Here is a 26,739-nt window from a genome sequence, read left to right as displayed (position 1 = left end):
TGAATGTTCTTGTTGTCGTCGTCAATTGGCGACGGTACGTACCGCGACACCCTGGATGCCCTGGGGCCCCATGCCACCCATGGGTCCTGGGTCGCCCTGTACACACACGCCACGCATCATCGTTAGCCACTCCACACGAAGACAAAGATCCCCCGTACAGCCTTCACAGACTGTTGGGGCAAGTACTGTTCGCGAGTTGCACCTACGAAGGTCGGCACGGCGCACGAGATGGTGAGTGGCCACAACACCACACCCGGCCGCCTTTGTCTTGCCAATGTTGATATTTAAACACTGCACTGGGTACTCATTTAAGGCCGATGCGATCTAGGGTAGGCCCCAGAATCTGGTTCAGATACCCGCTACCGATGTTGGCCGTGAGGGGAAATTGAACTCGGGTTACCGTGTTAAAAGCGCAGTGCGCTAACCACTACAATACCACTCCCCACCACTCTCACACACACAACTTAGCCAGGGGCAGCTCTGAGCTGAGATTCTGAGAAGGTTCTCCTCACCACGTCTCCTGCACGGACCTCTTACAAATGAGACTATTCTAAGCTCTCGAGCTCTCACCTGCTTAAACAAAACTCATCTTGAGCTTCAACAACAATACCCGCCACTAAGTGAAAGTGACGTCACCACGGCGCCTGTGCCAGGCCAGGTGCACTTTGAAGGCACGTGAAGTGTCGCTGCTGATAGGAGGTAATGACACGGGACAGACCCAGGTGCCATGGGTTGGCTGACTGAGATGACTGGCAGATGCACCAGATGTTCCCCCGACTGTGCCAACTTGAGCTTACCTCCCATATAAACCTACGGCCGCTGTTAAATCAGCGCTTCAGCCGTGTCGTCAACGAAGGTCGTGCCAATTGGTCGACCCCCCGGAGGGCACCGTGAGCCTCGCCGTGCGACGATCTACGCGTTGACGCCTGCGAACGCAGAACCAACCGGATTTTGTTCCATTTCCTTTACCTGAATCCCGATGTTTCCCTTGATACCGTTGGGGCCTTGTACACCCTGAAAAAGATGGCAAATAATAAGGTAAGAACAGTCATTATGTTTAATTATACATACACTCACCCTGCCATGGGAATGTGGAATTGCCACCACTGGCTCGAAACAGGAGATGAGCACCGCCTCAAAATGCCCATTTGAGCAGAAAATCACTTTGACGTATTTTATGCAAATGATCGTTATGATGATGATGGCGGCAATGATGACGACGACGATGATGATGATGACGATCGCGCCAAAGATGATGACGATGACGTTACCGGGATTCCTCCGGGGCCCCGCTCCCCAGGGACACCTGGGCGCCCAGCATCGCCCTGCCAACACAAAACAGAACATTGTGACAATGACACGTGGTGCCAAACTTAGGGTCGCCACCTGTTCTGGTTTTCCCAGGATCCCCCCTCTTGTTGAGGATGCAGCAGCCGTCCTGGGGAATCTCTAAGTCTTCCAGGGACATTAAAATTAAATTTTTTGTATCAGTTGCATAAGAATGATGATGATGATCACTACTCAAGACAGCGCATTTGCATGCAGTTCTTCCGTTTTCCAGTTTTGTGGGATATTTATTCTCTTTCCATGAATTGTCCCCGAATGTGTTGCACATCAGAGGTGGCAACCCTAGAGATGAGACAAATGTTTAGGCGTAGCAAGGGAACTTCGTTAAATACGGGGGTCAGTTTTAATCACTCCACTCTGCTCCCTACATTGCTTACTTCTAACGGAAAAGCGCAGCTTAACCTGGAAACGGACCTCATCCAATAATAAAAATGCGATTCATGAGTCAGACACAATATTTCACGGACATCAATGACCGTGACTGAGACGCGAAGCCGAACGCAGTGCCGCTCGAGGGCCAGGCGAGAGAGGCCAGAGGCCTTCAGGTGTCTCTTTAAGGTCGGTGCGGATTGAACGCCGCCGATGCTGCTGGGAATGTAGAGTGGTGATGGTGGCCGCGTTCTAAGCGGCGGCGGTTGCCACGGAGACACGACGTGCGGTAGTGAGAAGAGGATGTTGTGCAGAGTTGCCCTGCTGCTGCTGCTGCCGGAGAGTTCTACATATAGACATCGTTGTCCTATCCCGTTGCAAAGATCCCCCCATGTAGCCTTAACAGACTGTAGGAGCAAGTGCTGTTACGAGCACCTATGAAGGCCGGCACAGCACGAAAACATCTATTCTTGAAATATCCTGTAACAACAACACCCGCCATTCTCCACTAGGTGAAGGTGAAGTCACCACGGTGCCTGTGCCAGGCTAAGTGCACTTTGAGGCCATGTGATGTGTCGAACACTGGCTGACAGGAGGTCACGGGACAGACTCAGATGCCATGGGCTGGCTGACTGAGATGACTGGCAGATGTACCCAGCTGTGCCCCCTACTGTGCCAACTTATTCTATTTTAGCCGCCTGGTGCTCCGCTCGTTGTTGTTGGAGGGCGACTGCCTCCAACTGCCCAGTAGCAGCGTCCTTCATGAGCCTCCTCCATATCCAGCAACACACAGAGACACACAAAGCGCGAGCGCGTGCATCTGGACAACAAACCTTTTCTCCATTCTTGCCAGGAATTCCATCTCGTGCATCCCCACCATTAATGCCCTGAAACAAAAACCAATGAGTGGGCGTTAACGCGACCGCGTAGGGTTCTGTGGTCGTGCTGCCACACGGCTCTTCAACATGTTTTTGAGCTGCGCCACCATGCGTTGCTCAAGGCACAACGTCCGACATTTCGGTCCACGTGCTGAGAGAGCTTTAAATCAGATTCTGAAGAAGCTCCCGGCACACTGAGAGAAACAATGGACGCTACAAACCCAGATAAAGAAGAAACACCGTAGAGCTGAAGAATTCCGAGGACGATTCCTTTGATAATAAATGAAAGCAGGGTTCTTCAACTGTATTTTCCAGCCAAGCACATCATAAAATTAAAAGTATTTTGACGTATGTCCGGCACAGCGGTATTTGATGAGTATTTCTCTCTCGTGATGACTGACCCCACATCCGCAAAGTGTCGGCAATGTACGTCAGACATCGTGGAACTGCCCAGGGTTGTGACTTACCGACTGCCCTTTCACCCCCTGATGCCCTTGCAATCCACTTGGCCCCTCTACACCCTGCAGCACAGAGAGAACAACACGTGAGCAAGTGTGGAGGAGGCCTTCAGAACACTGGGCTGCACATGTAGAGCCAGAAGCCTGTTTCCCTACGTCACTGCAGAGATTGTTTCGACGGTTCATTGTAAATAAATCAACAATGAACAAACAACAAGGAGCAAAACTGAATAGTGCGCTAAGAGGCGTGGAGAGATGCATTCCTAGAATTGCATTGAGAGACCGATCGAGGAACACGTGGATTAGAGAACAAACACGAGTCAAAGGCAGGACACGCTCGCTCGAAGGAGTGATGGCCGATGGTTCATCAACCATGATGGAAGAACAGACAAGGAACGGAACGCGTTCAAGGGTTGGGCAAGCATTAATCCAGCAGTGGACTGCTCATGGTTGATGATGATATATTGTATTGTATTTATTCATGTATTTCTTCAGAGAGTAATTGGTTGCTGTGGGGCATCTGTTAGACATCAACGCATGAGGTGCATTTAGAATATGGAATGAGGACAATGATGAGGTTTTCCAATTTAAAACTTTCGGTCTGTGCTGTGGATGTGACGAGTTAATAAATGTACCCATTTTAATGCAGGCCTCTTTACTGAGAAGTAAACAAGAGTTATAATTGTCAAGTTTCTGTTTCAACCGCTTTGATGTCCTTCGTTAAATTAGGTGAGGGCCCATTGCATTCTAATATCTCTTTATACGAAAAAAAACTTGAGAAATATGCTAATAAAATGTATAATTATTATTACTGTTATATTATTATAAGCCCAAACCAGCCAGAACCGGTTAGAAAATCACTCCTCGCCACTGGCGCTAGTCGCTGTCACGAATGGAACTCGGGTGGCCAGGATCATGGCACAGTGCGCCAAAAACCCGCACCACCACTCCACCCCGCCTTGCGTATGTCTGCGTGTCACGACAAGGACAAGACTCTGCACCAGTGGGTGCACCATGTGGGGATCACAAGAAGCCACCACTTACAACATCTCCGCGTGGGCCCTCGACGCCATGGTAGCCTTTTTGGCCGACGCCACCCTGTGGAGAACGCACGCAACGTCCCGTCAGTGCTCGTTCGCGCATCCGTCAATCCCTCCTCACCAAAAGGACTCGGAGCTTCGTCCTTCCCGTGCTGCGCGGCACACTGGGCCACACAGCTCGGCTACGTATTCCTGCCTCGAGCCAGCTGAGCCACATCGTCTCTTGGTATTCGACGTAATTCGCTCACTTATTTCAAACAAACCAAAAAAACACACGCGCACAGGTTTATCCCGATTGGGTTCTGAGTGTCATCTCACGAGACTGCGAATCCATTCGCAACTCTTGCAGTGCAGTGCGTTTGGAAACGAAAACCACAGAGCCATCTCTGTGCGACCCACAGTTCCACAACGCAAGAGGCAGCACTCTCCTATCCGTTCTGCTACTCAAATGAATAAATGTGCCATGACAGTCGAACCAATTTTTTTGTCCAGTTCATCACAGCTGGAATTTATTGATGGGTTTTTTTGCAGCCACTGGTGACTAGGATTGATATCATCAACTCGCTGCAATTGAGAACCGAAGTTCAATCACTTTAACGTCACTTACTCGCTCACATTTCCATTCGACCATCTTCGCTGTTTCAAAATCACGCAGCCATTCGTTAATTGTATTCATTCGTTTGCTCATTTACCTGCTGGTTAATTAACATGTGCATTTTCTGGACGATTAACTAATTCATTCATTCGAGCTCAATCTCAGCTCCTTCCTTTGTGCCCCATGCATTCGTTCATTCATTCATCTGGTCATGTGTCTAGGTGTTCATTCCTGACTCGGTTCATTCACGTGATGCTCACCAGTGGGCCTTGTGCGCCCGCAATTCCTGGGAGGCCAGGAATCCCAGGAAGGCCCTGTTGTCAAACAAATGCACGCACACATATATAAACACATGCGAAAATTTAAAAAAACATTTGCCATATGGAAAAAAAAACTGAATTGGGGAAAAACAAGAGCAACATCATCCACCTACTGGTAGACTAATGCCCATTTTTTTCGACGAGTGCAGTGTTCACCTTGTGCCACACAGAAACAGCTGCAACTGGTGGACCCCCTATGCTAGAACCGCAGCAGGGCATTGGAATGATTCCGATGAGATGTGAGTTGCTGAGGTATTTAAGCAAGCACCCTAACTAGATATCTAAATCAGCTCCTCCTGTATGTCATGTGGCTTCTGAGTGGCCACCCCCATGCTGAATCCCGCCCCTCCCCCCCTGTAAAAACAGACGCTGCTCCGTGCAGCAGTGTCAAGGCCCTTGCCTAGCCTCTTCCTCTATATCCTCATCTTTCCAGACCCTTTGGTCCCGTTTCTCTATCCCCTATTCCAACCTATTCCTGTTCTCTCCCATTATCATTCTTCTCTCTTCCCAATCCTTGTTTTTATTCTATCAATTGCATCCTTGACTCTCCTCCGCTTTCCGTGGTGTGTGCCACAGGAACAAAAGTTGCTCGGACATGTAACTCTTTATCCCTTAAGACGAGTGTGTTTCCTCTATAGTGGGTCTATAGTGGGTGGGGCTTGATTGTTGTTGTAACTTTCTGACCCATGCCTAATGGACATCTGTGAGAAAAGAGCTTCATAGCTCATCGGACTTTCTCCAGGATAAATAAAGATTATGATTTTGATTCTGCTTGTGTATGTTGAACTTCTTTCGCACCGTACGGAGCCAACCGTGTGAATCGGAGGTGTGGGGGAAGGACAACAAACTAAACATAAAATATAAGTTCTCAAGAAATTAGTTTTCCATTTAAATTTAAAAGTGCATAGCTCCAGTGGCTTCCTAATATCGGAAAGAAGAGCGTTCCAGACGGCCGCAGTGGGCACAGCTCCTGAGCAGTGGGTGGGGTTCCCAGGTTGCCCGACCCAAGCTGATGCGATGATGATGAGAGCAGTAAAGCCTTACTGAGTCTCAATACTCTTTTTCAGGAGGGTCCTGCCAAGTTTTTGCAATGGGGGGGGAGGGTGATGTTGCTGCTGAGTGTAATCCCAAATGAGTAATTTTCAGGTTAATCTATCAGCATTTGCGAATATTTCAGCAATATCGGTTAAATGAATTTATTTGGGGATTTTTTTTTGCTTATTGTTTTAAAAATTCTTATCTTGCGAAACCACGGCAACCGTTAACGAATCAGGCTCACCCGGTCTCCGACTGTCCCGGGTTCCCCGGTTTTTCCTCGTAGTCCACGCTTTCCCTGGAAAGTTCAAACGAGCACAGTCACTACAGCGATATAACCGCGGTGGCGACAGTAGCAGCAGTGGGTGGGGGGAAAGACAACAAACTAAACACAAAAGTTGTTCTAAAGAAATTAGTTTTCTATCTAGATGTAAAAGTGCATCGTTCCAGTGGTTTCCTAATATCGGAAAGAAGAGCGTTCCAGACGGCCACAAAAGCGCATCTGAAAGCGCACGATGCAGTGACCGTCTTTGTTCAATGGCTCGCCAAAAGCTGCTGCTGCAGGGATGACCGGAGTTTGCATGATGGTTTATGCTCCTTAACGAGATCAGCAAGGTATTGTGATTCATTTGTGGTCAGCATTTTGTGTGTAATGAATGCAACCTTATAATAATGTACTCTGAAAGCGGACGGGGATGGAAAGACGCTCTCACCTGCAATCCCACGGTGCCCCGGTCGCCGATGATTCCGACTGGACCCATGTCTCCCTGTCATGTAGAAACATGCGTTCAGGTTCATAGATTAGTCGAATGCTATACATTTCCACGTAATAAGCCACTTCGTTGAACTATCATTTGTGGCTAGGTCGCTTCTGAAAAAGAAGCGAATAACTCAGTGGGCTTTACCTGGTCAAATAAAATTAGGGTATTCGTTGTGATTTACTTACCTTTCCTAATCTTTGCACTTTTATCGTGTTTTTGTTTGTTGTTGCAACTTTGTGACCCGCCCTCACTGGACATTTGTGAATAAGAGCTTCATAGCTCATCAGATTCCTCCAGTATAAATAAACTGATTTTGAACACGCAGTTAAAGGTCAAGGTCTAGCCCTGCAACTACTTTGCCCACACCACTCATGGTAGAAGGGCAGAGAGAGATCCTCTAATGGGGAACTTTGGCCTCCTCTTCCACGCTTCCCCGTTAACGTGGAGCAACCACATGTATCGTCCGTTCATTGAGAGACACAACAACGTGTCAATAAGATATCCGAGTGGCGGTCGAGAGATTTTTGTTCCCGAGAAAACTATTTACGTATAAAAAACCGGAGCCCGAGACAGCCAGCCACGCTGCTACCGAGACATTTACTGCATCACCTATATCACCAGAATGCAATATCAGATTTTTTTTATTCATATGTTAATGTGCTATCAAAATATTTTTTATCCATGAACATCGATCGCTTTTATCCAAACGATGGGTGGTAAACTCGCATGTGACTTCTGGGTCACTTAAAACCAATTCTGATGACCTGGGATTGAGGTCATAACCTAACAACATAAACTACTTTCAAAGAACACCAAAACATGCATCCATAAAAACCCTCCAGGATCGGTTTATGTATTCGTCGGCACTGATGTTATCCGTGGCCGGCAATTTAACTCTGGGCCGCTGGCTTCATAGCACAGCGCGCTAACCACTGCACCAACACTCCTTCCCTACTATCTGTTTATATGTGCATTTCTTGACTGCTTTAAGTGTGTATTTGTTTTTGCCAGCTGCTATCTGCTATGAGGCTCAATCGGGACTAAAACCGCACCGGAAATCCATTATAAATTCCAATGACTGTTGGAATCGACAATCGGTTTCAGAAAACGACTGCTAAAAAAATTGACGATTGATTAACGATCCTCGCGATCATGAACGTGAGAGCAGACGCGGCGCAACGTACCCGACTGCCGATTTTTCCTTCTTCGCCGGCAACCCCCTTCCACCCTTTGTGGCCCTGCAGAACACACACAGAGGAACCACAGTTTGAGCACCAGATTCTGTTGGGCCAATTGCTGTTAGCGAGCACCTATTAAGGTCTCCCCGGTGCACGAGGGGGTGGTGCGGACAGCACCAATGCCCGGCTGCTGCCTTTGTCTTCCCAGAGTGCTGATATTTTTACACACCGCACACAATATACGCATTCAAGGCTGAGTCGATCTACGAGAGACCCAGGACGTGTTGAGATAACAAGTGCCACTGACGTTATCGGCGGCTAGGAATCGAACCCAGGTGGTCAAGATCAGAACGCGAAAACAAACCGTTATAAGAACGACAACCGCCGTTTGCCACTAATTGGGTGGTGACATCACTGCGGTGCTTGTGCCAGGCTGGTCGCACATAGTCTGGCACCACACACATGATGCTATCACACATATACATGCGCGGAGCCGCACACACGTACACACACACACACATATAACTGTAATTGTAGCACTGACACACACACATACACTCATCTCTTCGGCTATATTTTTCGTGTGTGCTGGTGGGACCACGCGCTGTCATGTGATGTCTCAACATCAAAGTGTCATGTGCACAGACGTTATGAGGTCACAATCGTGCTATGAGGTCATAACCTCTGCACGTGACCGCTAATTGGCACCTCGTGTCTACAACTCTGTAATCGCGATCTTGTTTAACTCTCTTTCATCTCACTGATCTGTTCATATCTCGGTGAGCCGGATCTCTTGGCAGAGGTGTAGCTAGGGGGTGGGGCAGGGGGGTACATATGTCCCCGGGCGCCAAGGTAAAGGGGCGCCAAAATGAGGCTTACAACGTGACATTATAACTTATTGCGGCGGGCGCGGAGGCCTGAAATTACTGCACAAATCTACACCTCAACCTCAAACTTCAATGGGACAAGATCGTCTCAGCGATCTTGCTCTTCTTAGCGTTGAAAGAGAAACATTGGAAAAAACTGATTTTGATTACGTGATTGACCAGTTTGCGACAGTGAAATCAAGAAAAATGTATCTTTTGTAGACTATGTCAACCAGTCTACGACAGTGACTGAGTGAGCCATGTAATATCATTTGTATAAATTTGCTTCTTTAAATACAATGTTTCATTAAAATTTAAATTGTTATTCCTTATTCGATGTAATAGGAAAATGTGATTAAACGGGAAGGGGCGCCAATTTTATAGTTCGTCCCCGGGCGCAAAATATCCTAGCTACGCCTCTGTCTCTTGGTAAGCCCCATCTGGCCCGTAGGCCGCCAGTCCACGAACTCCAGCCTCCTGGGACAACTTCTGTTAGCGAGCTCCTGTGAAGGCCTGCACTTCACAAGACAAAGTCAGTGAGACGCACCTTGAACCCCGGCAGGCCTGGGTGCCCGGGTAGCCCGGCGGGGCACTCGATGGGGCACTGCGAGACACAAGAAAGGCGTAGACACGTGACACAGCGCCACACGGCACCCACGACTTCAGCAGACCAGGTCTACCAGTCTCATTTGGTGAAGCGTCCTCCGAGGGATACCCTGGGTCTCGTTGGTTTAAAAAGCTATGTATTATATTCTTGTTTTTTTTCGGTAAAGTCACGTAGATAGAACAAAAAAAATTGAAAATAATAAGACCACTTGTGTTGCGATCGAAACGTCGTGGATTTTTTGCTTTTATTATTTTCAACTGATTAAATTTTTTTTCTTTTCTTTTTTCTATCTACGTGACTTTACCGAAAAAAACAAGAATATTAATTCCTGCAGTCACAAAAGTTTTAAGTCAACATTTAAGCTATGTATTCTTTACTTTACATTGTGGTGCATTGTAGCTCCTCTAGTGGCTGCAGGGGTCACGTGAACAAACAACGTAAACATTCTACTCACCTTCGCCCAGTAAATGAATAACTTTACAACAAAAAAACACAATCATAATGTTGGATTGAAACTCTTGCAACGAACATTACTCTCTGCAGCAAGGCAGGTGGAAAAGTGCTGTCCCCTACTCTGCAGACCAGAGATCACAAATTATGTTTTATATCGCAAGGTAAGGCCCACTGAGCTACATAGCTCTTTTTTAGAAGCGACCTGGCCAAAAATGGCAGCTCAATGAAGTGGCTTATGACGTGGAAATGCATAGCAGCCAAATACTCTAAACGGATGTTTCTAAACGCGAAGGGAAAACCCGGAGGGAACCGGAGAAACATCCACGCGACCACGGGGAGAACATGCAAACTCCAAATATACAGGCGTCAGGGTCGGTATCGAACCCACGATCTCCTGCATACCATGCAAGGTAGTTAACATCTCGCCACCATGGCTCCACTTGAAGAACTCTCAGGGGCAGCTCTGTGACATCCACTGTCTTATGGTTGTTATTGTTTGACTTGCATCCCACTGGGATTTTTGCACACAGCATTGATATTCGGTGCTTTTTCTGTAATACTTTGCTGTTTTTTCCTGGATTTTTCTGTTTGCGCGTAGTCACTTTAAGATGTTTTCTTGTTCATGTTTTAGTTTGTTGCGGATGCACCCGAATCAAGAGCCGAACGGCTCACAGGGCTATACCAAGTAAATTAACTGAACTGAGCACTTCCGTGGCGTGTTCTCGAACATGAAGGGTTGCTCTGCTCTGAGAGATCGGAATAAAGTTTTTGTCTCATGACTGGATGCCGAGAGTGCGATCTGTATAAGACTCGGAAGGGAGATGTTTTAAAAGTGTTTCACTCACCACTCCCACTCCACTTCCTTCGCGTTCCAAATTGCTGGGTGGACCCTGCAACACGGATATTAAACAAACACCAACATGCGCTCACTTTTCAAATAAATATCTCCACTCGGCTCATCCAACAGTCATTGCGTGGCCGACGAGGCCAACTGGGGCATCTGGGACAGTCCAGGCTGCAAGTGAGGACAGGTGCATACTGTGCATATCAGACTGTACGTGAAACTGACAGCACTGAACACCGGTTCAGACATGAAAGGCACTGTGGGTATTCGTCCCACGATGCTGTGCAGTCTGAGTATCTTCCAACTTAGCAGGCGATGCGTGACACTCTGCTGTGGCCTGTACGCACAGTGAAGTGTTATTAAATCAGAAGAGGCCGGCTTCATAGCCCTAATCTGAACCCAGATTTCACTGCACAATCAATCACACCAGCTCAGTTTAGGACTAGAGTTGCAATGAAGGTGATGGTGGATGATGGGGGCAGGGCGGGGGGGCTCACCCTTTTTCCAATGGGGCCAGGAGGTCCAGGGGGCCCAGGGAGGCCAACACGACCCTGAACGCGACACCAGCAAGATAAAACAGGCGTCACGTCACGTGACATGTCAAGCAGTACAGGTGATGCATCAGGTGGCATGTCAGGTGACAATTTAAAAGAGTGCAGAAGGTAACTCAAATTAACCTATCGTGCCAAAATATAATTTGGCACCATAAATCTCATCATGAATTAAAGCTACCAACTTTCTATGAGGCTCAACAGGACATGTAAGCTCGCAGCCCATCTCTCTGCCAGATTCACCCATACTCTTAGGTTTTTTCGGTGAAGTCACGTAGGAAAATAATAAAATAACTAATTATAAAATACTAGAAAAAATAATAGAAATAAAATAATAAATCACGACGTTTCGGAGGCAACACAAGCTTCCGTCTTTTTATTATTTCTTTTTTACCTACGTGACTTTACCGAAAAAACCTAAGAGTATGAATTATTGCAGTCACGAAAGCTTCAAATCTAGATTCACCCATGTTTGCAAAGGCACGCTCGCTCACCCGCAAGCCTCACCCACAGTTGGCTCCACCTACTTCAAATAGGTCACGCCCATTAATATGCCAGCCTCGCCCACTTTGCAGGTAGCCCCACCCACCGTACAGGTAGCCCCACCCACTGTGCAGGTAGCCCCGCCCACCGTACAGGTAGCCCCACCCACCGTACAGGTAGCCCCACCCACAGTGCATGTAGCCCTACCCACTGTGCAGGTAGCCCCACCCACAGTGAATGTAGCCACACCCACAGTGCATGTAGCCACACCCACTGTGCAGGTAGCTTCGCCCGCTACTCGGATAGCCCCTCCTACCACAGCAAGAAGCCTTGCCTACTGCTTGGGTAGCTCCACCCACTATGCATACAGCCCCACCCACTACCCAGAGAGCCCTATCCACTAGTTGGATCGTCCTGTCCTCACGAGATGAGCCACAAGTCCAGGATATTTTGTAGCTGGGGACAAAATCCAGATTTTTTTGTAAATGCTGTGGGACTTCGGGCCACATTTTCTGAAACTGGAACATTTAGTGGCCTAACCTTTAGTGCGTTTCCAACAATAAAACTACACTTAATTCTAACAGTGAATAACAAATATTCTTTGGGTCTTTCGGTAAAGTCACGTAGATAGGTTCAAAGAAAATAACAAAAAATAACAACAAAAACTACGACGTTTCCATCGCAACACAAGCGTTAGTCATCAGGAAGATTTTTTGTTCTGTTATTATCATCGGGAATTTTTTTTTATTTTTTTTTATTTTCTTTGAACCTATCTACGTGACTTTACCAAAAGACCCAAAGAATATGAATTCCTGCAGTCACGAAAGCTTTAAGTCAAGTGAATAACGAGCCTACATCTCAGCGTGTAATACAAAGCTAAGTGTACTCCTATAGCCCTATGCCTCGTGAATGATGGCAACGCGTAATGAATGCAGGGACCCGAGTGGGGATAAACGCACACGGGGGCCACGGGGTCCATCCTTTCCTTGATCGCCCCTCTCACCCGCCAAGCCCTGGCACAAAAAAAAACACACGTCACCTTCATCAGCAGCAGCACCGTTATCCTCATCGTCAGCAGCAGCAGCAGAATAACATCATCCTCGTCATCATGAAACATCGCAGTGAAATTTCACTGTCAAAAAAATAAGTTGCTGAAAGAGATAATAAAGTGATACTTACTGGGGGGCCTGGCCTTCCAAGAGGCTACACGCGCGCACGTGCACGTACACACGCAAAAAAAACACACACACACACACACGTGTACACACATACACATAAATGTGCAAAAACACACGCGCGCAAAGCAAAGTTAGTCTGGATAACATCAATTAAACTCAACAGAAAGGCCTGTAAATATTGTCCCCTTCACTATGCTATACAATTGTCACAATTGAAGGTCACGATTTAAGAATTGGTAAAAAAAATTTGCAGAATTTGTCGAGGGCGGAACTTTTATGTCTTTGTATAAGTTTCATCTCTTTGTCTAAGTTGTACGTGTACATACGATGACACACGCAAAAAAATCCACACAAATCAAGAAAAATCGCACGATTCGATGCGCATATCGTACAGCGTGAGCATAAGCATTTATATGTTTAACCGGTGCCAATTTTAACGCCCAGAGAAACAACCAGACACACCGCATAGCTGCGGTAGGAATTGAACCGTCAACTCCATACACACTGGCCCAGCCACGAAGTGTGCTGACCACTAGGCCACGAGACTGAGAGTAACGAGGGTTACAAACCGGAGCCCCTGGGGGAGCAGACGGTCCTGGGGGCCCAGCTCTCCCTACGTCGCCCTGAACACAACGACACGACACAACGACAAGACACACAACGACCGTGAGCCGCGCGTTATGCGCCTGTGTTGCGCGCCGGATCTCTTGCGCAACACAAAACTCTCCCTATCTCTCTCTCTCTCATCTTCTTCTGCTTTGGTTGGTGTGGTTGAGGCCATCCGACGAAGAGAACGTGAAAAGCATGCGGTTCATAAAGTTCCGTGTGCTGTGTCCGTGCCCAACGCAGGGTGTGGGATGTGTTGATAATGGCCATGTCACGTGTTTGTGATTTTTACACAGTTGAAAGAGGGATTTCATAAAGTCCACTTCCCCTGCTTGTGATATAACATTATGAACCTCTTTGAAATGTGTGTTTCATATAGTTTTACACGTGTGGAGAGTTTTTACGTGTGCGTATCATATATTTGAAGTGTGCATCGTATCGTTTGAAAGTGTGTGTCGTATAGTTTGGATGGGCTCGCAACGGCGACGTCTGCATTTTTTGATATAACCACAGCGGTGTGGGGTTCGTGCGCGTGACACCAAGGAATGTCGTTCCTAATGGCCGTGCCCTACATCTGTGAGTTACACGCAGCTGAGATGGGCTCATAGTGGCCACGTCGTGTGTCTGTGTTTCTCACAAATTGGAGGCGTGTTCATAATGCCCGGGTGCATCTGGTGCATCCATAACAGGTGGCCTCCACTCACCCGGACACCCTGAGGCCCCACTGGGCCAGGAGCCCCATCAGGACCGGCCAAGCCCTGGGGAGAACATTGGAGATATGACAAGAGACCATATGACATCACCACAACATCACGCAACATCACGAAATAATACAAGCCATAAGGAGAACATTATAGATATGACTGACCCGGCATCAATGTGACATCACCACAACATCACGCAACATCATACACAGCATTTCCTGCAACTCTGACTAGCATGGTTGGCAATGTACGATACACACCATCACACACAGATACAAGCCTGGAGGAAAATAGGAGAAACACTGAAAACATGACATCACACAACATTACATATTACATAGCATAACAAAGACACAGATCCCTCTCATAGCCTTAACAGACTGTGGGGGCAAGTGCTGTTAGTGAGCACCTATGAAGGCCAGCATGGCACACGAGGGGGTGGGTGGCCAGCACCACGCCCGGCCACCTTTGTCTCCCTCGTGACAATCTTTATAGACTTGCCAGCGACTCATTTGACCTAGTGTCGACACAGCAAAACAAACACAGAGAACACAAGCCCCGAGACAATAGTAGGGACAACACGGCCCTGTAACTCAACATCACAGAGACACAAACTCAAGCACTGACCGAATGACAGACAAATCAGGGACACCGGGTTCCATAGTGCATTTCGCACTATGGAACGCTCCACCTCACATTAAAAACCAAAGCAAGTCGAAGCAACATTTGAATGAAACTGTGGAGTCTAGGCCCACAGGCCAAAAAAAACCAAGCGGCGACTGTGACCCGCGCTGCATCGTTCGCAAGCAAACGCGACGTGGATTCTCCCAAATGCTGCCCACGCGGGCCCTTGGAGGGAGGCTTTTACTGAGACGGTGGGGAGGGAGGGAAAGGGGGTGCTTTGCGTTGTGAGACGGGCGTGAAATTTCAGCTCTCCTTGCGAGGGTGACCCCAGGGGCAGCTGTCAGGAGGTCGAGAGGCGGAGGGGCAAGGATAACCGGAGGTGTTTTGAGTGCTTTTTCAACTGATGTTCAAAACGTTGAGAAATTATCTACGTCTGTACGTCCATCCGTCTGTAACAGGGGGGGGGGGTGTGTGTTTGTGTGTGTCTCACCCTCTGGTAAAGATGATCCAATAAAAACAAAACCTTCGTATCAAATTGTGTCGTTGTGAGGGACTTGTCCCATTGAATACCAGCCAACGTTGATCGAAGGGCGGCCATAAACTTGCATAAGAAAACCAGTGCTAAAATTATTCACAAACAACAGGGCGTGTGCGGGAGCTGCCACGCCTTGCCTCCCCCTTTCGATGACGCCATCATACGAGGTCGTGACCTCGCGACGTCCACCTCACGTGATGTGACATCACCACGTTGTGCCGCTTGAATTGTTACATCATTTTTGCTTCCGAAATACTTCCGAGGACAAACTCGTGTGGGAAGGCCATTACGGAAGCGATGCCATATGTATGATTGTTCCTCCTTGCTGAAAATAGAGGCCCTCTTTTTGAACCCAACTGCTGGAAGGGAGGCCTAAACCAATTGAATACGGCCCGCAGCTCATCGAGTCTCATGGAATCTCATTGCACGGAAAGAAAACTCGCACAACAGGGCTGTAAACAGGGCTTAATTTCAGCTTTCTCTGTCCGGGTTGGCGACCATAAAACTCTTAATGCATGCGGCACACCGCATCCAGTATACCCCCTCGCTAACTGCACTGTGGCTGCTGGTCATGTTCCTACTCAAGCTTACCACAGTGATCTGGAATATATTCAAACAAATCTTCCCTTGGCTATAACAGTTGGTAGTCTACTAGCGATCTCCTACAGTTAGGGTTCGAGTTACGGTAAGAGTTCGATTTTTGTAAAGTTTTTTTAACGAGTCAATGGAAAAGGAACTGGTCAAGAATCCCAATGCGAGACTGCCCTGAAGCAGAGCTTTGAGACTCTGCAGTTGCCCTGGATAACTGATATTAGTATTTGGTATTATCTGATGAACGAATAATGAGGAACTATCTCAATCTCAGAGGTTAACCAGGGCTGTATAGAGCTCTGATGGGCAACCGCCGTGCATAAAACAGTTGTTACAGGCTGCCAGCAAAGATACGCTACGGGCAGCAGAGGGCAGTGCACACATACGGTACTCCTTCCCATCACATCTATGTTCTCCACCTTCACTCACCCGCATTGACCAGCAAGGTGAGGTATGGTCTGAACAACCCCCTACAGCCGGCACGACGTGGAGAGGCCCTTATCCGGCAGTGGATTGACACAGAACTGTACGTGTCCGTTCGTATTATTATTACTACTACACGAATATGCGTTGACTTTGAACAGCCCAGTGTTTTTGAAAAGACCACTCAAAAAAGCCGGTCACTTACGTCAATGCCAGGTAGGCCGGGTGGGCCCTGAGGTCCCCTTGGCCCCGACTGTCCAAACTCTCCTTTGGCACCCTGCAAACGCCGACCCACAAGCGAAGTGACAACGACGACAACGATGAAGAGGCGTGGGCTTGTGGAGCGTCTGAAAGTGACGGCATCTCAAGACGCTGTAGAAAAACACGGAGGCAGCGCACGCACCTCTCCCTGAGAAACAAAACAAGTCGCGCAAGCAACACATCGACGTTTCAAATGCAAAATGGTGGCGGAAGAGTTGTTGGGATGGGTCGATGCTGTGGCAGGCAACTCGATGGAACGTCCCAATTTTAAATGTATACAATTCCCACAACCCTCCGCACCTCCGATTAGCACTGCTGGCTATGCAAGGTGCCAAAGAAGTTAAACATACAGTACATGCATACGTGCCACTGTGGGGGAGTATGTACGTTGAACTTCTTTCGCACCGTACGTAGCCAACCGTGCTAATCGGAGGTGTGGGGGAAGGACAACCCTTCAGACGCTGTCTTCTCGACAGACCTGTTCTTCAGCTGAGGACGGCTGCTTGCGTTGTGGCCGAAACGTCGTGAGAATTATATTTTATTATGTTTTATTTTTATTATGTTATTATTTCCCTTCTACGTGACATTACAGAAAGAACCAAGAAGACAAACAGCAGTTCTAAAGAAATGAGTTTTCAATTTAGATGTGAAAGTGCATAGCTCCAGTGGCTTCCTAATATCGGAAGTAAGAGCGTTCCAGACAGCTGCAGAAGCGCATCTGAAAACACGCGATCTGGTGAATAATGGGCAACACAAATTAATACAGAGAAGGAAAAACAAGTCTGTGAACATTATTAGGCTATGAACTGAATAACAATGGAATGTTAATTTGGCAAGGTTGGGAAATTACACTGGTTCTAAATATCCGTGGGGGTCACCGGCCAGTGCTCAGGCTCACGCTTCGCTGAGACTGAGCCAGAGGTGATCTTCATGGGAGAGGAGCACCGCGACACCACAGCTGGGATCAGACTGAGCCGGGTTTATGCCGTTTAACAAGGGCGAAACAACTGTGTACATTAGAGGTGTAACGATTCAGCCCCCCCCCACCTTCCATCCCCTTGCGATTCAATGAATTGTGGTGGATTCGATCCGAGAGCGAGGATCCACATTGCATCATTGCGGTGAATGGAGCAGCCTCACGTGACCAGAGAAGTCGTGTGAACCAATTACATACAACGTCTATGAATTGAAGCCTTGAATTGAAGAACACCATTGGAAATTTAGCAAGAAAAACGCCGTGTTTGTCAGTGCTGCAGAAGCAGCATTGACAACATATTCATCAGTAACACTACCCTATGACGACAAATTATGTAACCGGTGAATGTTGTGTGGACATTGCAGAAATACTGCCCGAAACATTGCCCGTCATGAAATTCTGCTATAACATCTTTTTTTTCCTCTTTAGGGAAGTGTTATTGACGAATGGGTTGAGTATTTCACGAGAGTCAAAGGACAGGAGACCCTGGTGAGTTTCTCGGAAGTCCAGTGGAAAGTCAAGAGGCTCTGGCCAGGTGGTCAAGGAGGACATCCCTTGGTTTTTGGCAGAGATGCCCAGGACGACGCAAGATTTTATTCTGAAATTATGAAAGCACACGGCCCCACGTGAGCGCCTATGAAGAGGTCAGCCAATGACTAAACCTTGTCAGATCTCAGCAGCTATGCAGGCTTTAGCGTTGATCTCGCTGGGAATAAGCGGCCACCATGGACAATCACGCTGTCGTGATTGGGCTGCAGAGAGCAGTCCGGCAAAAGGTACTGTTGTGCTGTACTTCTAAGCTTCCACATCCTCGTGCTTCACCAACCGACACTGACCAGTATGATCAAGTATGGTCAAATAACCTCCATTGGCCCTCATGGCATAGGGAGGCCTTCATCCAGCCTTGGATTGACACAAAGGGCGGCACATGTGCATAAAGAAGTCAGGCGATAAAACTATGGTTATGACCGACTTAAAATCTCACCTTTCTTCCTAGTGGTCCGACCGGTCCCCTCTCACCCTGCACATAGACGGAGGCACACAAACACACACACACACAGACGCCACAGGGATGAGTGCGCTTTGCGAATGCCAAATATTGCACGCAACACAAAGCGTGTTGTGGCGATGGTGTGGCGAGCACCATGCATTTCTGACGTTGACCAAATACACAACCGAGCCGAGTATTCTCTTCATGCCGATGACACGTAGGGTGTAACGGTGAGCACACGGGACTTGCAATCGATTCGATCTCCCGGTGCGGCGGTTTAAATAAAGAGCAAGTTTCTTAAACCCCCCCCCCCCCGCCCACATTCATACAGCAGTATAATTGGATACACCATTTAGTCGATCTGCAGGGCTCATGCGGTGGGGCAAACTGTGGGTCCTCCCACCTCTTCCATGATGTCTTGTATGCGTGGAAGAGTCGGCCAAAGATACCCTCAAGAGAGGCTCTCCAGAGCTCTCTCGAGTGAAGGCCCTTCCACAAGCGGTGGAATATGCAAGTGATTGCGAGGCTGCACCTTTAACTTTTGCCACATTGAGGAGGCCCGCACCCGGTTTATTCACCATGTGCTCATTGGTTAACGTGGGACAAAAGATAATATGCGGTGCGGGGGAAACGGCGGTCTGACTCACGTCCACTCCATCGGTTCCAGGAATCCCCGGCGCTCCTTGCGGTCCAGGAATTGTCTGCACCGCACACACGCATACACGCACGCATACGCGGCGTTAGGCTGAGTCGACCTATGGGAGGCCCATGGCAGGCATGGATAATGACTGCTACTGGTGCACGTGGTGAGGAATTCATTTGTTCATGTAATTTTACATGGATTAATTTCAACATATTCACACGGATTTATTACAGAATATTGCACATGGATTAATTCAAAAAACATTCACGCTGATTAATTCCATCAAATTGCACACGGATTACTTCCAACAAATTTCACACGGGATTAATTCCAGAAAATTCCGCATGCATTATTTCCAGCAAATTTCACGGATGTTTTTTTTTACCCCAGAAAATTCACACGGATTAATTCAAGCAAATTTCAAACATATTAATTCCAGAAAATTCACACGGATTTATTCCAGCACATTTCACACAAATAGATTTCAGCAAATTCACAGGGGAAAATTCCAGCTAATTCACACCAATTAATTCCAGCCGGGTGTGTTCAGGTCGGCAAACGGTGATATACAATCACACCCGACACATCTCACCCACTGTCCCTCTATGACCGTGGCCACTGAGTCATGTGCCACTTATCCATCCAGTCTACCGGTGTACAGAAACATCTTCAGCGACAAAATTATACCATGTCAGGATACGCATCATAACACTTGATATACTTAAAGATTTGTTTTTCCATTCTGCTTGTAAATCGAGAACTAAAAGTTCAACAATATTTATCAACATGTCATAAACCAGCAAAAAGTAAAATTCCCCTCTCCGAAAATGAAAAAAAATTGGCAAGGGGGCACGACCTGACCTGAAGAGTGGACAAAGATGTTTAATGCTGTTGTGATTGTTTTAGATTGCTTGTTCGAGACATCTATTGACTGATGACTGAATGACAAAAACATGTTTTATACACGAGGCTGTGAGGTGCCCATCAACCATCGCGAATCAATCCCATATATACATCAATGTCTATATACATCATTAACGCTGTGGGAAACTAAAACCAGAACAAAAACTAGGGATACCATGCACTAAGCCATGGCCTGTCATCGTGTTCTCATCTTCAGCCTGTCACAACTTCCCACTTCTGGGCAAAGGCCTCTCCCGGTTTCTGACATCCCCTTCTTTCACCCATTTGCCCCGTCGAGTCACGGCCTCCGAACCCTGTGATGTCACCTCCCTGCTGCTGCCGTTTCTCGCCCTTCTCTCCGCTGTTTCTCTTCCCTTCTCTCGGTCTTCACTCCATCGCTGATTTTGTCTCCCATCTTGCGTCAGTTGTTCCCATGATGCGTCCCCTGCCCCGTTTCCCGTGGCATTTTATTTGCTTTCACAACAGCAGCAGCATCATTGTGATCCCGTTGTTATTTTACTCGCAGAGTCAAGACTAAAGTTCCACAACATCTCGGCGAACAGGAATAAAAAAATAACCTAAACTTGGTAAAAAATAAAAATATACGTAAGGTGAAGGCTTTGAATTATTTTGGGCCAGCATTTCTATAGAGCTCAAATTTCCCTTAGGCAAAAAAAAAACAATTCGAGGAAGCCCTGTGAATTTTTTGGCGAAAAGCTACATGGGATGAGACAGATCAATTCTGGTCGGTGGCGGAGTCTCCCCAAAGGCCTGTGATTGGCCGATTGAAAGAGGTGATGTCGTGTGGCTCGTGATTGGTGGGTATCTTGACGAGCCGGCGGAGGGACGATGATGGAGTATAATGACCGATGTAAGAATTGATTAGAACGGTTGGCTACGTACGGTGCGAAAAAAGTTCAACATATATACACCACGGAACCAGACAAGAGACCTCTGACGTAGCTAACTCTCTTTGCAAGAGGCATAGATATGCATATGATTAAAATCAATTCTCACACACAAGATAAATCAGATCACATGCACGTGAATCAATTGTGTCTAGTTTAGGGCCATTTAGACATGCGAATGGTACATTTGGGCAAATGAAGCCAACACAACGCCACAAATGAGACAAAAATAGAAACAAGACATCTGAATCCATTAAAAATGTTGACAAAATAATCGATTTCTTGAATGAAATCGCAATCTCAAAATGGCAAAGATTCACTGAATCACTGTGTGAGTGGGGAGAGAGTGGTGAATCGTTACGTACGGCCTCGTGATGTCAGTGCAAAGCCCGACTACGTCAGTTCACAGTTCAATTTCTGCTCTAGCTGTCTGGCAATCGCTCCAGGGAATTTCCCAAGCGCGACAACCACTGATGACGAAGGCCCGATGCATTGCAACTGTGATGGGTGGTGCAGCTCCACAAATACTGTATACACAATCATCATCAGCCGCGGTTAAATCCACTGCTAGATGAAGGCCTCTGCCTGCCATCGCCAACCCACGTGGTCTTGTGATGCCACGCTCTATCTCCAATGTACCACCATTGGAACCTCATTTGCCAGTAAAAAATATGATAATTGTTTTTTTACCCTTCTATCTGGCAACAAAACTGACACCTTATTTTACAAGGAGTCATGTTTGCATAGACCACAATACCTGCAGCCATAATGCAAACAAAAAAGAGAACGCTGATAATATATGCACTGTCCTTGAAGTTGATTGGTCCACACCAGACAGCTTTCCTTAGAGCCCAGTCTCACATGCGTTGGACCAGATTATGCTTACCCCGAGCTCTCATACTCTGATGGTGCATTGTCTTTGAGTTGTGCGCCTTTTGTCGTCATCTGGTCCAACACCATGTGAGACTAGGCTCTAAGGAAAGCTGACTCGGGTGTGGACCATTCAACTTCAAGGACAGTGCATATATTATCAGAGTTATGTTTTTTGTTTGCATTATGGCTGCAGGTTTTGTGGTTTATGCAAACATGACTCCTTGTAAAAAAAGGTGTCAGTTTTGTTGCCAGAAATAAAGGCAAAAAAAGCAATTATCATCTCCAATGTAGTCAATCCTCCTTGAGCTGCTATTTTTGTGTAAACCTCAACCATCAGCCACCATCCCTTCCAGCCCTAACTGTGTCCTGCCCAAGGCCGCTTATCTTAAGACCATCATATTTCTCCAACATGCGAATGTCCTCTGACCCACGCGTTACTTTTTCTACCTGTCAGCATAATTCCAAGCGTGCATCTCTCCACACTTCTTTGCGCAATTTTCAGCTTTTCTTGAAAATTCTCCCACGTTTCTGATCCATAAAATTTGAAATAAGTTCTACTCATTGCCAGCTCCTAGATGTTATGTTCAGTCAAGTTAATATAAATAAGTAAAGTGCTTTATTTTGTCTTCTTGGTTCTTTCGGTAAAGTCACGTAGAAGGGAGATAATAAAATAATAAAAATAAAACATAATAAAATAATACAATTCTCACGACGTTTCGGCCACAATGTAAGCAGCCATCCTCAGGTGAAGAACAGGTCTGTCGGAAAGACGTCGTGAGAATTGTATTATTTTATTATGTTTTATTTTTATTATTTTATTATCTCCCTTCTACGTGACTTTACCGAAAGAACCGAGAAGATGAATCCCTGCAGTCACGAAAGCTTTAAATCGAAATTTGCTTTATTTTGTTCTGGAAGGCCACAGAGGCGCACACTTCTTCACGAGGCCCTCCATTGGCAAGTCTGGCCACGTTACTCAGATCGAGTAACACTCAAAGCTTTACACAGATAGATTCAGAGAATCCATTGCTGTACGTCCATCTCATGGCCGACTCAATGCCCCACCTGGTATATGACTCACGTTTATTAAAACGTCCTTGCTTTTAGTCTTACGTGACCGCTGTAAACATTTTTCGATTTAAAGCTTTCGTGACTGCAGGGATTCATCTTCTTGGTTCTTTCGGTAAAGTCACGTAGAAGGAAAATAATAAAATAATAAAAATAAAACATTATAAAATAATTCTCACGACGTTTCGCCCACAACGGCTGCTTGCGCTGTGGCCGAAACGTCGTGAGAATTATTTTATTATGTTTTATTTTTTTTATTTTCCTTCTACGTGACTTTACCGAAAGAACCAAGAAGACGCTGTAAACATGTCCCATATCCCACGTGAAGTGGTTGCTAACCGTATCAGCCGCTTTGGCTGGGCTGACATTGAACAAGAGCTTCTGGGCTCAGTGGGCCTTAGCCAGAATAAACCGACTCGCTTATGTGCAGGCTGACTCCCATCCAAGTACTAACCAGGCTAAAAACTGCTTAGCTTCTGGTATCGGATGAGATTAGGCGACTTCAGGGTGATTCGGTCGTAGATAAATTATCTTCATTTACTCTCAGTCTTATTTAAGGTGAATAACATAATTTTTTTTTAATTAACCTTTCGTGAAAATATTACACGTCCGTTTGTGGCACAAACACTTTAAATACAATGACAACCAAGACAAATGGACCACGCAAATAATCAACTGACATGTGACTGCCACCAACGAGAATGTGAACTAATACGTAAACGGGTAACCAAGGAAGGCAGCGCAATAAGAGACGGAATGAAAGGATGAATGGGAAAATGAAAGAGTCAAGGAATGAAGCAAGGAGGGCGAGTGGAGAAGCGAGAGTCGGTGAGAGCCGTGGTCCCTTAGGTGCCCCGGACGTGTGAAACGGAGCGACGTTACAGAGGGAGCTCTGTTTGCCACGCACGCACGGACCGACACACGCAGACAAGACACACACACACGGACGCATGCGCGGACACACACCGACGCACGCAGGGGCAAAGACAGACACACACATGCATACACAGAAATGCACAGACCCATGCACACGGACACATGCAACCGCATAGATACTCACGCACAGACAGATCCAAACACAAACGGAAAGACGCGCACGCAGACACAAAGACGTGCACGCGCACATACAGACACATGCAGAGTGACGCAGAGCACACATACGACTCGTACACTAATTTTTAAAAAACCTGACCACCGCTGTTATTAAAACCACCTTATTACATAATACTCGGACAGACGCACGTAGTGACGGATAGACACGTGGATACGCAGCCATACAGATTACTGATGCAGACACGCACACAGACCCACCAGACTGAATGACAGTGACCAGCACCTTCGTATGGTGCGAAAGAAGTTCAAGATACATACGAGAGCTCTACTCTTTCGGTCAAGCTCGTCACGCGATCTTTTTACATTTCGCCACACGGCAAGACCGTCAGTCGTCATCTGTGCCTCCCGTCAGCTCTTTGGCGACGATGATGAGAGCCCAACGAAAATTTTCGACACGATTCTATTTTCTCGAGCCACCTCCACTGCATCGTTCAGCCTCAATCCCTTCTCGTGAGATTAGGGATTTTCCCCCTTTTTTCTGGCAACAAAACAGGTCAGTTTAACACGTAGGCTTTCGCGACCGATATTATTCATAATATAGGTTTTTGGGTCAGATCGCGTTATTTATAAATGTGTCGTAACCCTCCACCACCCGACACGGCCAACCAGTAAAAAATGTGTCACCTTTTTCAAAGGACAAAATAATTCACTTCTTTAGCCCACCGGTGCGTTGAAGAGAGAATCAACAACATTTTACAATTTTAAAATGCTGTTGGTGGAGGGTTACGACACATTTATAAATAACGCGATCTGACCCAAAAACCTATATTATGAACAAAACAGCTGTGTTAAGATGTTAAAACACCAAACTGAAACCTTTCACGAGGAATCATGTGTGCGTTAACCGCAATACTTGCGGTCAGAATGCAAACAAAAAACATACTCTGATAGTATATGCATTGTCTTTGAAACTAATTAGTCCACACACTCCTGCCGACCCGTCGCTAATTCTCAAAGCGTCCCCACCGCCTCCACCTCCCGAGATATTTCTGCAGCATAACGACCGCTTTGTCAATTCCACCACAGCCATGCGAGCCGTCAGCTCGGTGTGAAGCAGCCAGCCGAATGCCCCAGAGAATCGTTTCGTGAACCGTCGACTCTGCCAGCAATGCTCCTCTGTGCTCAATCCGCGTTTTTGTTATTTTTCTCTTCTCCCCCCCCCCCTTCACTGGAACAAACCTTCCTTACCTCCACATGAAGCAGTCACCTTCGCTCACGAGTTTCCACTCCTCACTCAAAACTCACTTATCGTTACCCCGAGCTCACCCCCCACGGCCCCTTAATCTCCCACCTCATAACCGCCACCGTTACTTTTCCCTCTTCATATTCCCATTATATGGCTTTCACTCATTCCCCATTCATTAAATCCATTCATCGTTCACCGTCATCAATTTCGCTTGCACCGAATTCACGCATCACAGATTTTGCCCCCATTGCTTCCTCTCACCTATTTTCATTCACCTCATCTCTACCATTACATTAATATGAACCACTGTCAATTATTTGTAAAGCCGCCTTGGTTAAAAGGAACGATATAAATTCCTTTAAGGGAAGATAAGATTAGCGATGACAACACACCGAGCGTTAAAATGCGCCGGTTCAAAAAACTATTTGATCTTAAAGATACAAATGCTCACATGCGGAGGGATTTCAAAACTGTCCACCACTCTTGGGGTCTATTTCACTAAATAAAATGTTCATTCCTAGTGTCTCACGAACCAATGTCTTTCTACAGGCGGAAATCTACCAACATATCCTTTCTCACAATGATAATAATTACATCGATCATACATTCATGCCAATACACACAATATGAGTAATTTAGTTTTGTTTTTTATCAATATGCCGCACTGTTTCTATATGGAATCTCGAGATGCGGTGAGGTTTAGCCGCTATATAAATCCAGACCGTGCTGTAGTCTTTTAAGATTATTGTGGCAAAAACAAACTGATTACTCAGAGAGGAATAAAAAAAGACCGGCAGTAATTATTATAATATTAATTTATATTTAACATTGAACTCTGCTTATGTTTTTTTATATTCATTATCATTAGCAACATTACTGTTACATCATTAATCAACATCTCATCAATAGCAATAATACAGTCCAGTAATAATAAAATAGAGCGTATTACAGAATTATGCATTTATCAATAATGGATTCCTTAATCAGAAATCTCTTTCTTCTCAACAGCCGATTGAATATTTGGAGAGCGATGGATCCCATACCTTACAGAGTGAGAGTGCTAAAAGGCTGACTGGTGCGTATTAGGATTGGTGGGAGAGGTGCAGAGGCTTTGAAATAATGATGCCGCCGTTATCTCTATACTGTATCCACGTTATGTAATTGAGGTGTCTAGAAATGGATCGCCCTGTATAATAACAGCACTGGCGTCAACATCCACATGTGTAACTCTTCCCAACGATACTGCTGTTAAATAATCGACCTGGGGTCTCCTGTCTGAAAGTCACAAATTCTCCACAAAGTCACAAATTCTCCATGAAATAAAATCACAAACTGGCCCCAAAAAAGTCCAAATATCCTCAACAAAATTCG

At 46.5% G+C, this 26,739-nt stretch overlaps 1 protein-coding gene across 1 annotated transcript in view; it reads right to left on the bottom strand.

Annotated features, from left to right (window-relative positions):
• The window catches only part of LOC144726529 (uncharacterized), a 50,218-nt gene that overhangs the window by 12,309 nt on the left and 11,170 nt on the right, over positions 1-26,739 (bottom strand). Inside the window, exons 8-27 of the mRNA XM_078605324.1 lie at positions 19,322-19,375; positions 18,669-18,704; positions 16,652-16,723; positions 14,274-14,327; positions 13,533-13,586; positions 12,965-12,988; positions 12,745-12,798; positions 11,249-11,302; positions 10,753-10,797; positions 9,395-9,451; positions 7,988-8,041; positions 6,756-6,809; positions 6,287-6,340; positions 4,948-5,001; positions 4,097-4,150; positions 3,062-3,115; positions 2,550-2,603; positions 1,272-1,325; positions 970-1,014; positions 43-96 (exon numbers count right to left, since the gene is read on the bottom strand). Of these exons, the coding sequence (XP_078461450.1) occupies positions 43-96; positions 970-1,014; positions 1,272-1,325; positions 2,550-2,603; positions 3,062-3,115; positions 4,097-4,150; positions 4,948-5,001; positions 6,287-6,340; positions 6,756-6,809; positions 7,988-8,041; positions 9,395-9,451; positions 10,753-10,797; positions 11,249-11,302; positions 12,745-12,798; positions 12,965-12,988; positions 13,533-13,586; positions 14,274-14,327; positions 16,652-16,723; positions 18,669-18,704; positions 19,322-19,375 (1,035 nt within the window). The remainder of the gene's footprint in view (positions 1-42; positions 97-969; positions 1,015-1,271; positions 1,326-2,549; positions 2,604-3,061; positions 3,116-4,096; positions 4,151-4,947; positions 5,002-6,286; positions 6,341-6,755; positions 6,810-7,987; positions 8,042-9,394; positions 9,452-10,752; positions 10,798-11,248; positions 11,303-12,744; positions 12,799-12,964; positions 12,989-13,532; positions 13,587-14,273; positions 14,328-16,651; positions 16,724-18,668; positions 18,705-19,321; positions 19,376-26,739) is intronic.

The sequence above is a fragment of the Lampetra planeri genome, chromosome 23 (assembly GCF_965212315.1).
Source record: "Lampetra planeri chromosome 23, kcLamPlan1.2.h2, whole genome shotgun sequence".
Classification (NCBI taxonomy): Eukaryota; Metazoa; Chordata; class Hyperoartia; order Petromyzontiformes; family Petromyzontidae; genus Lampetra; species Lampetra planeri.
Note: the sequence above shows the minus strand (reverse complement) of the source record. Positions and strands in the feature narration are given on the sequence as shown.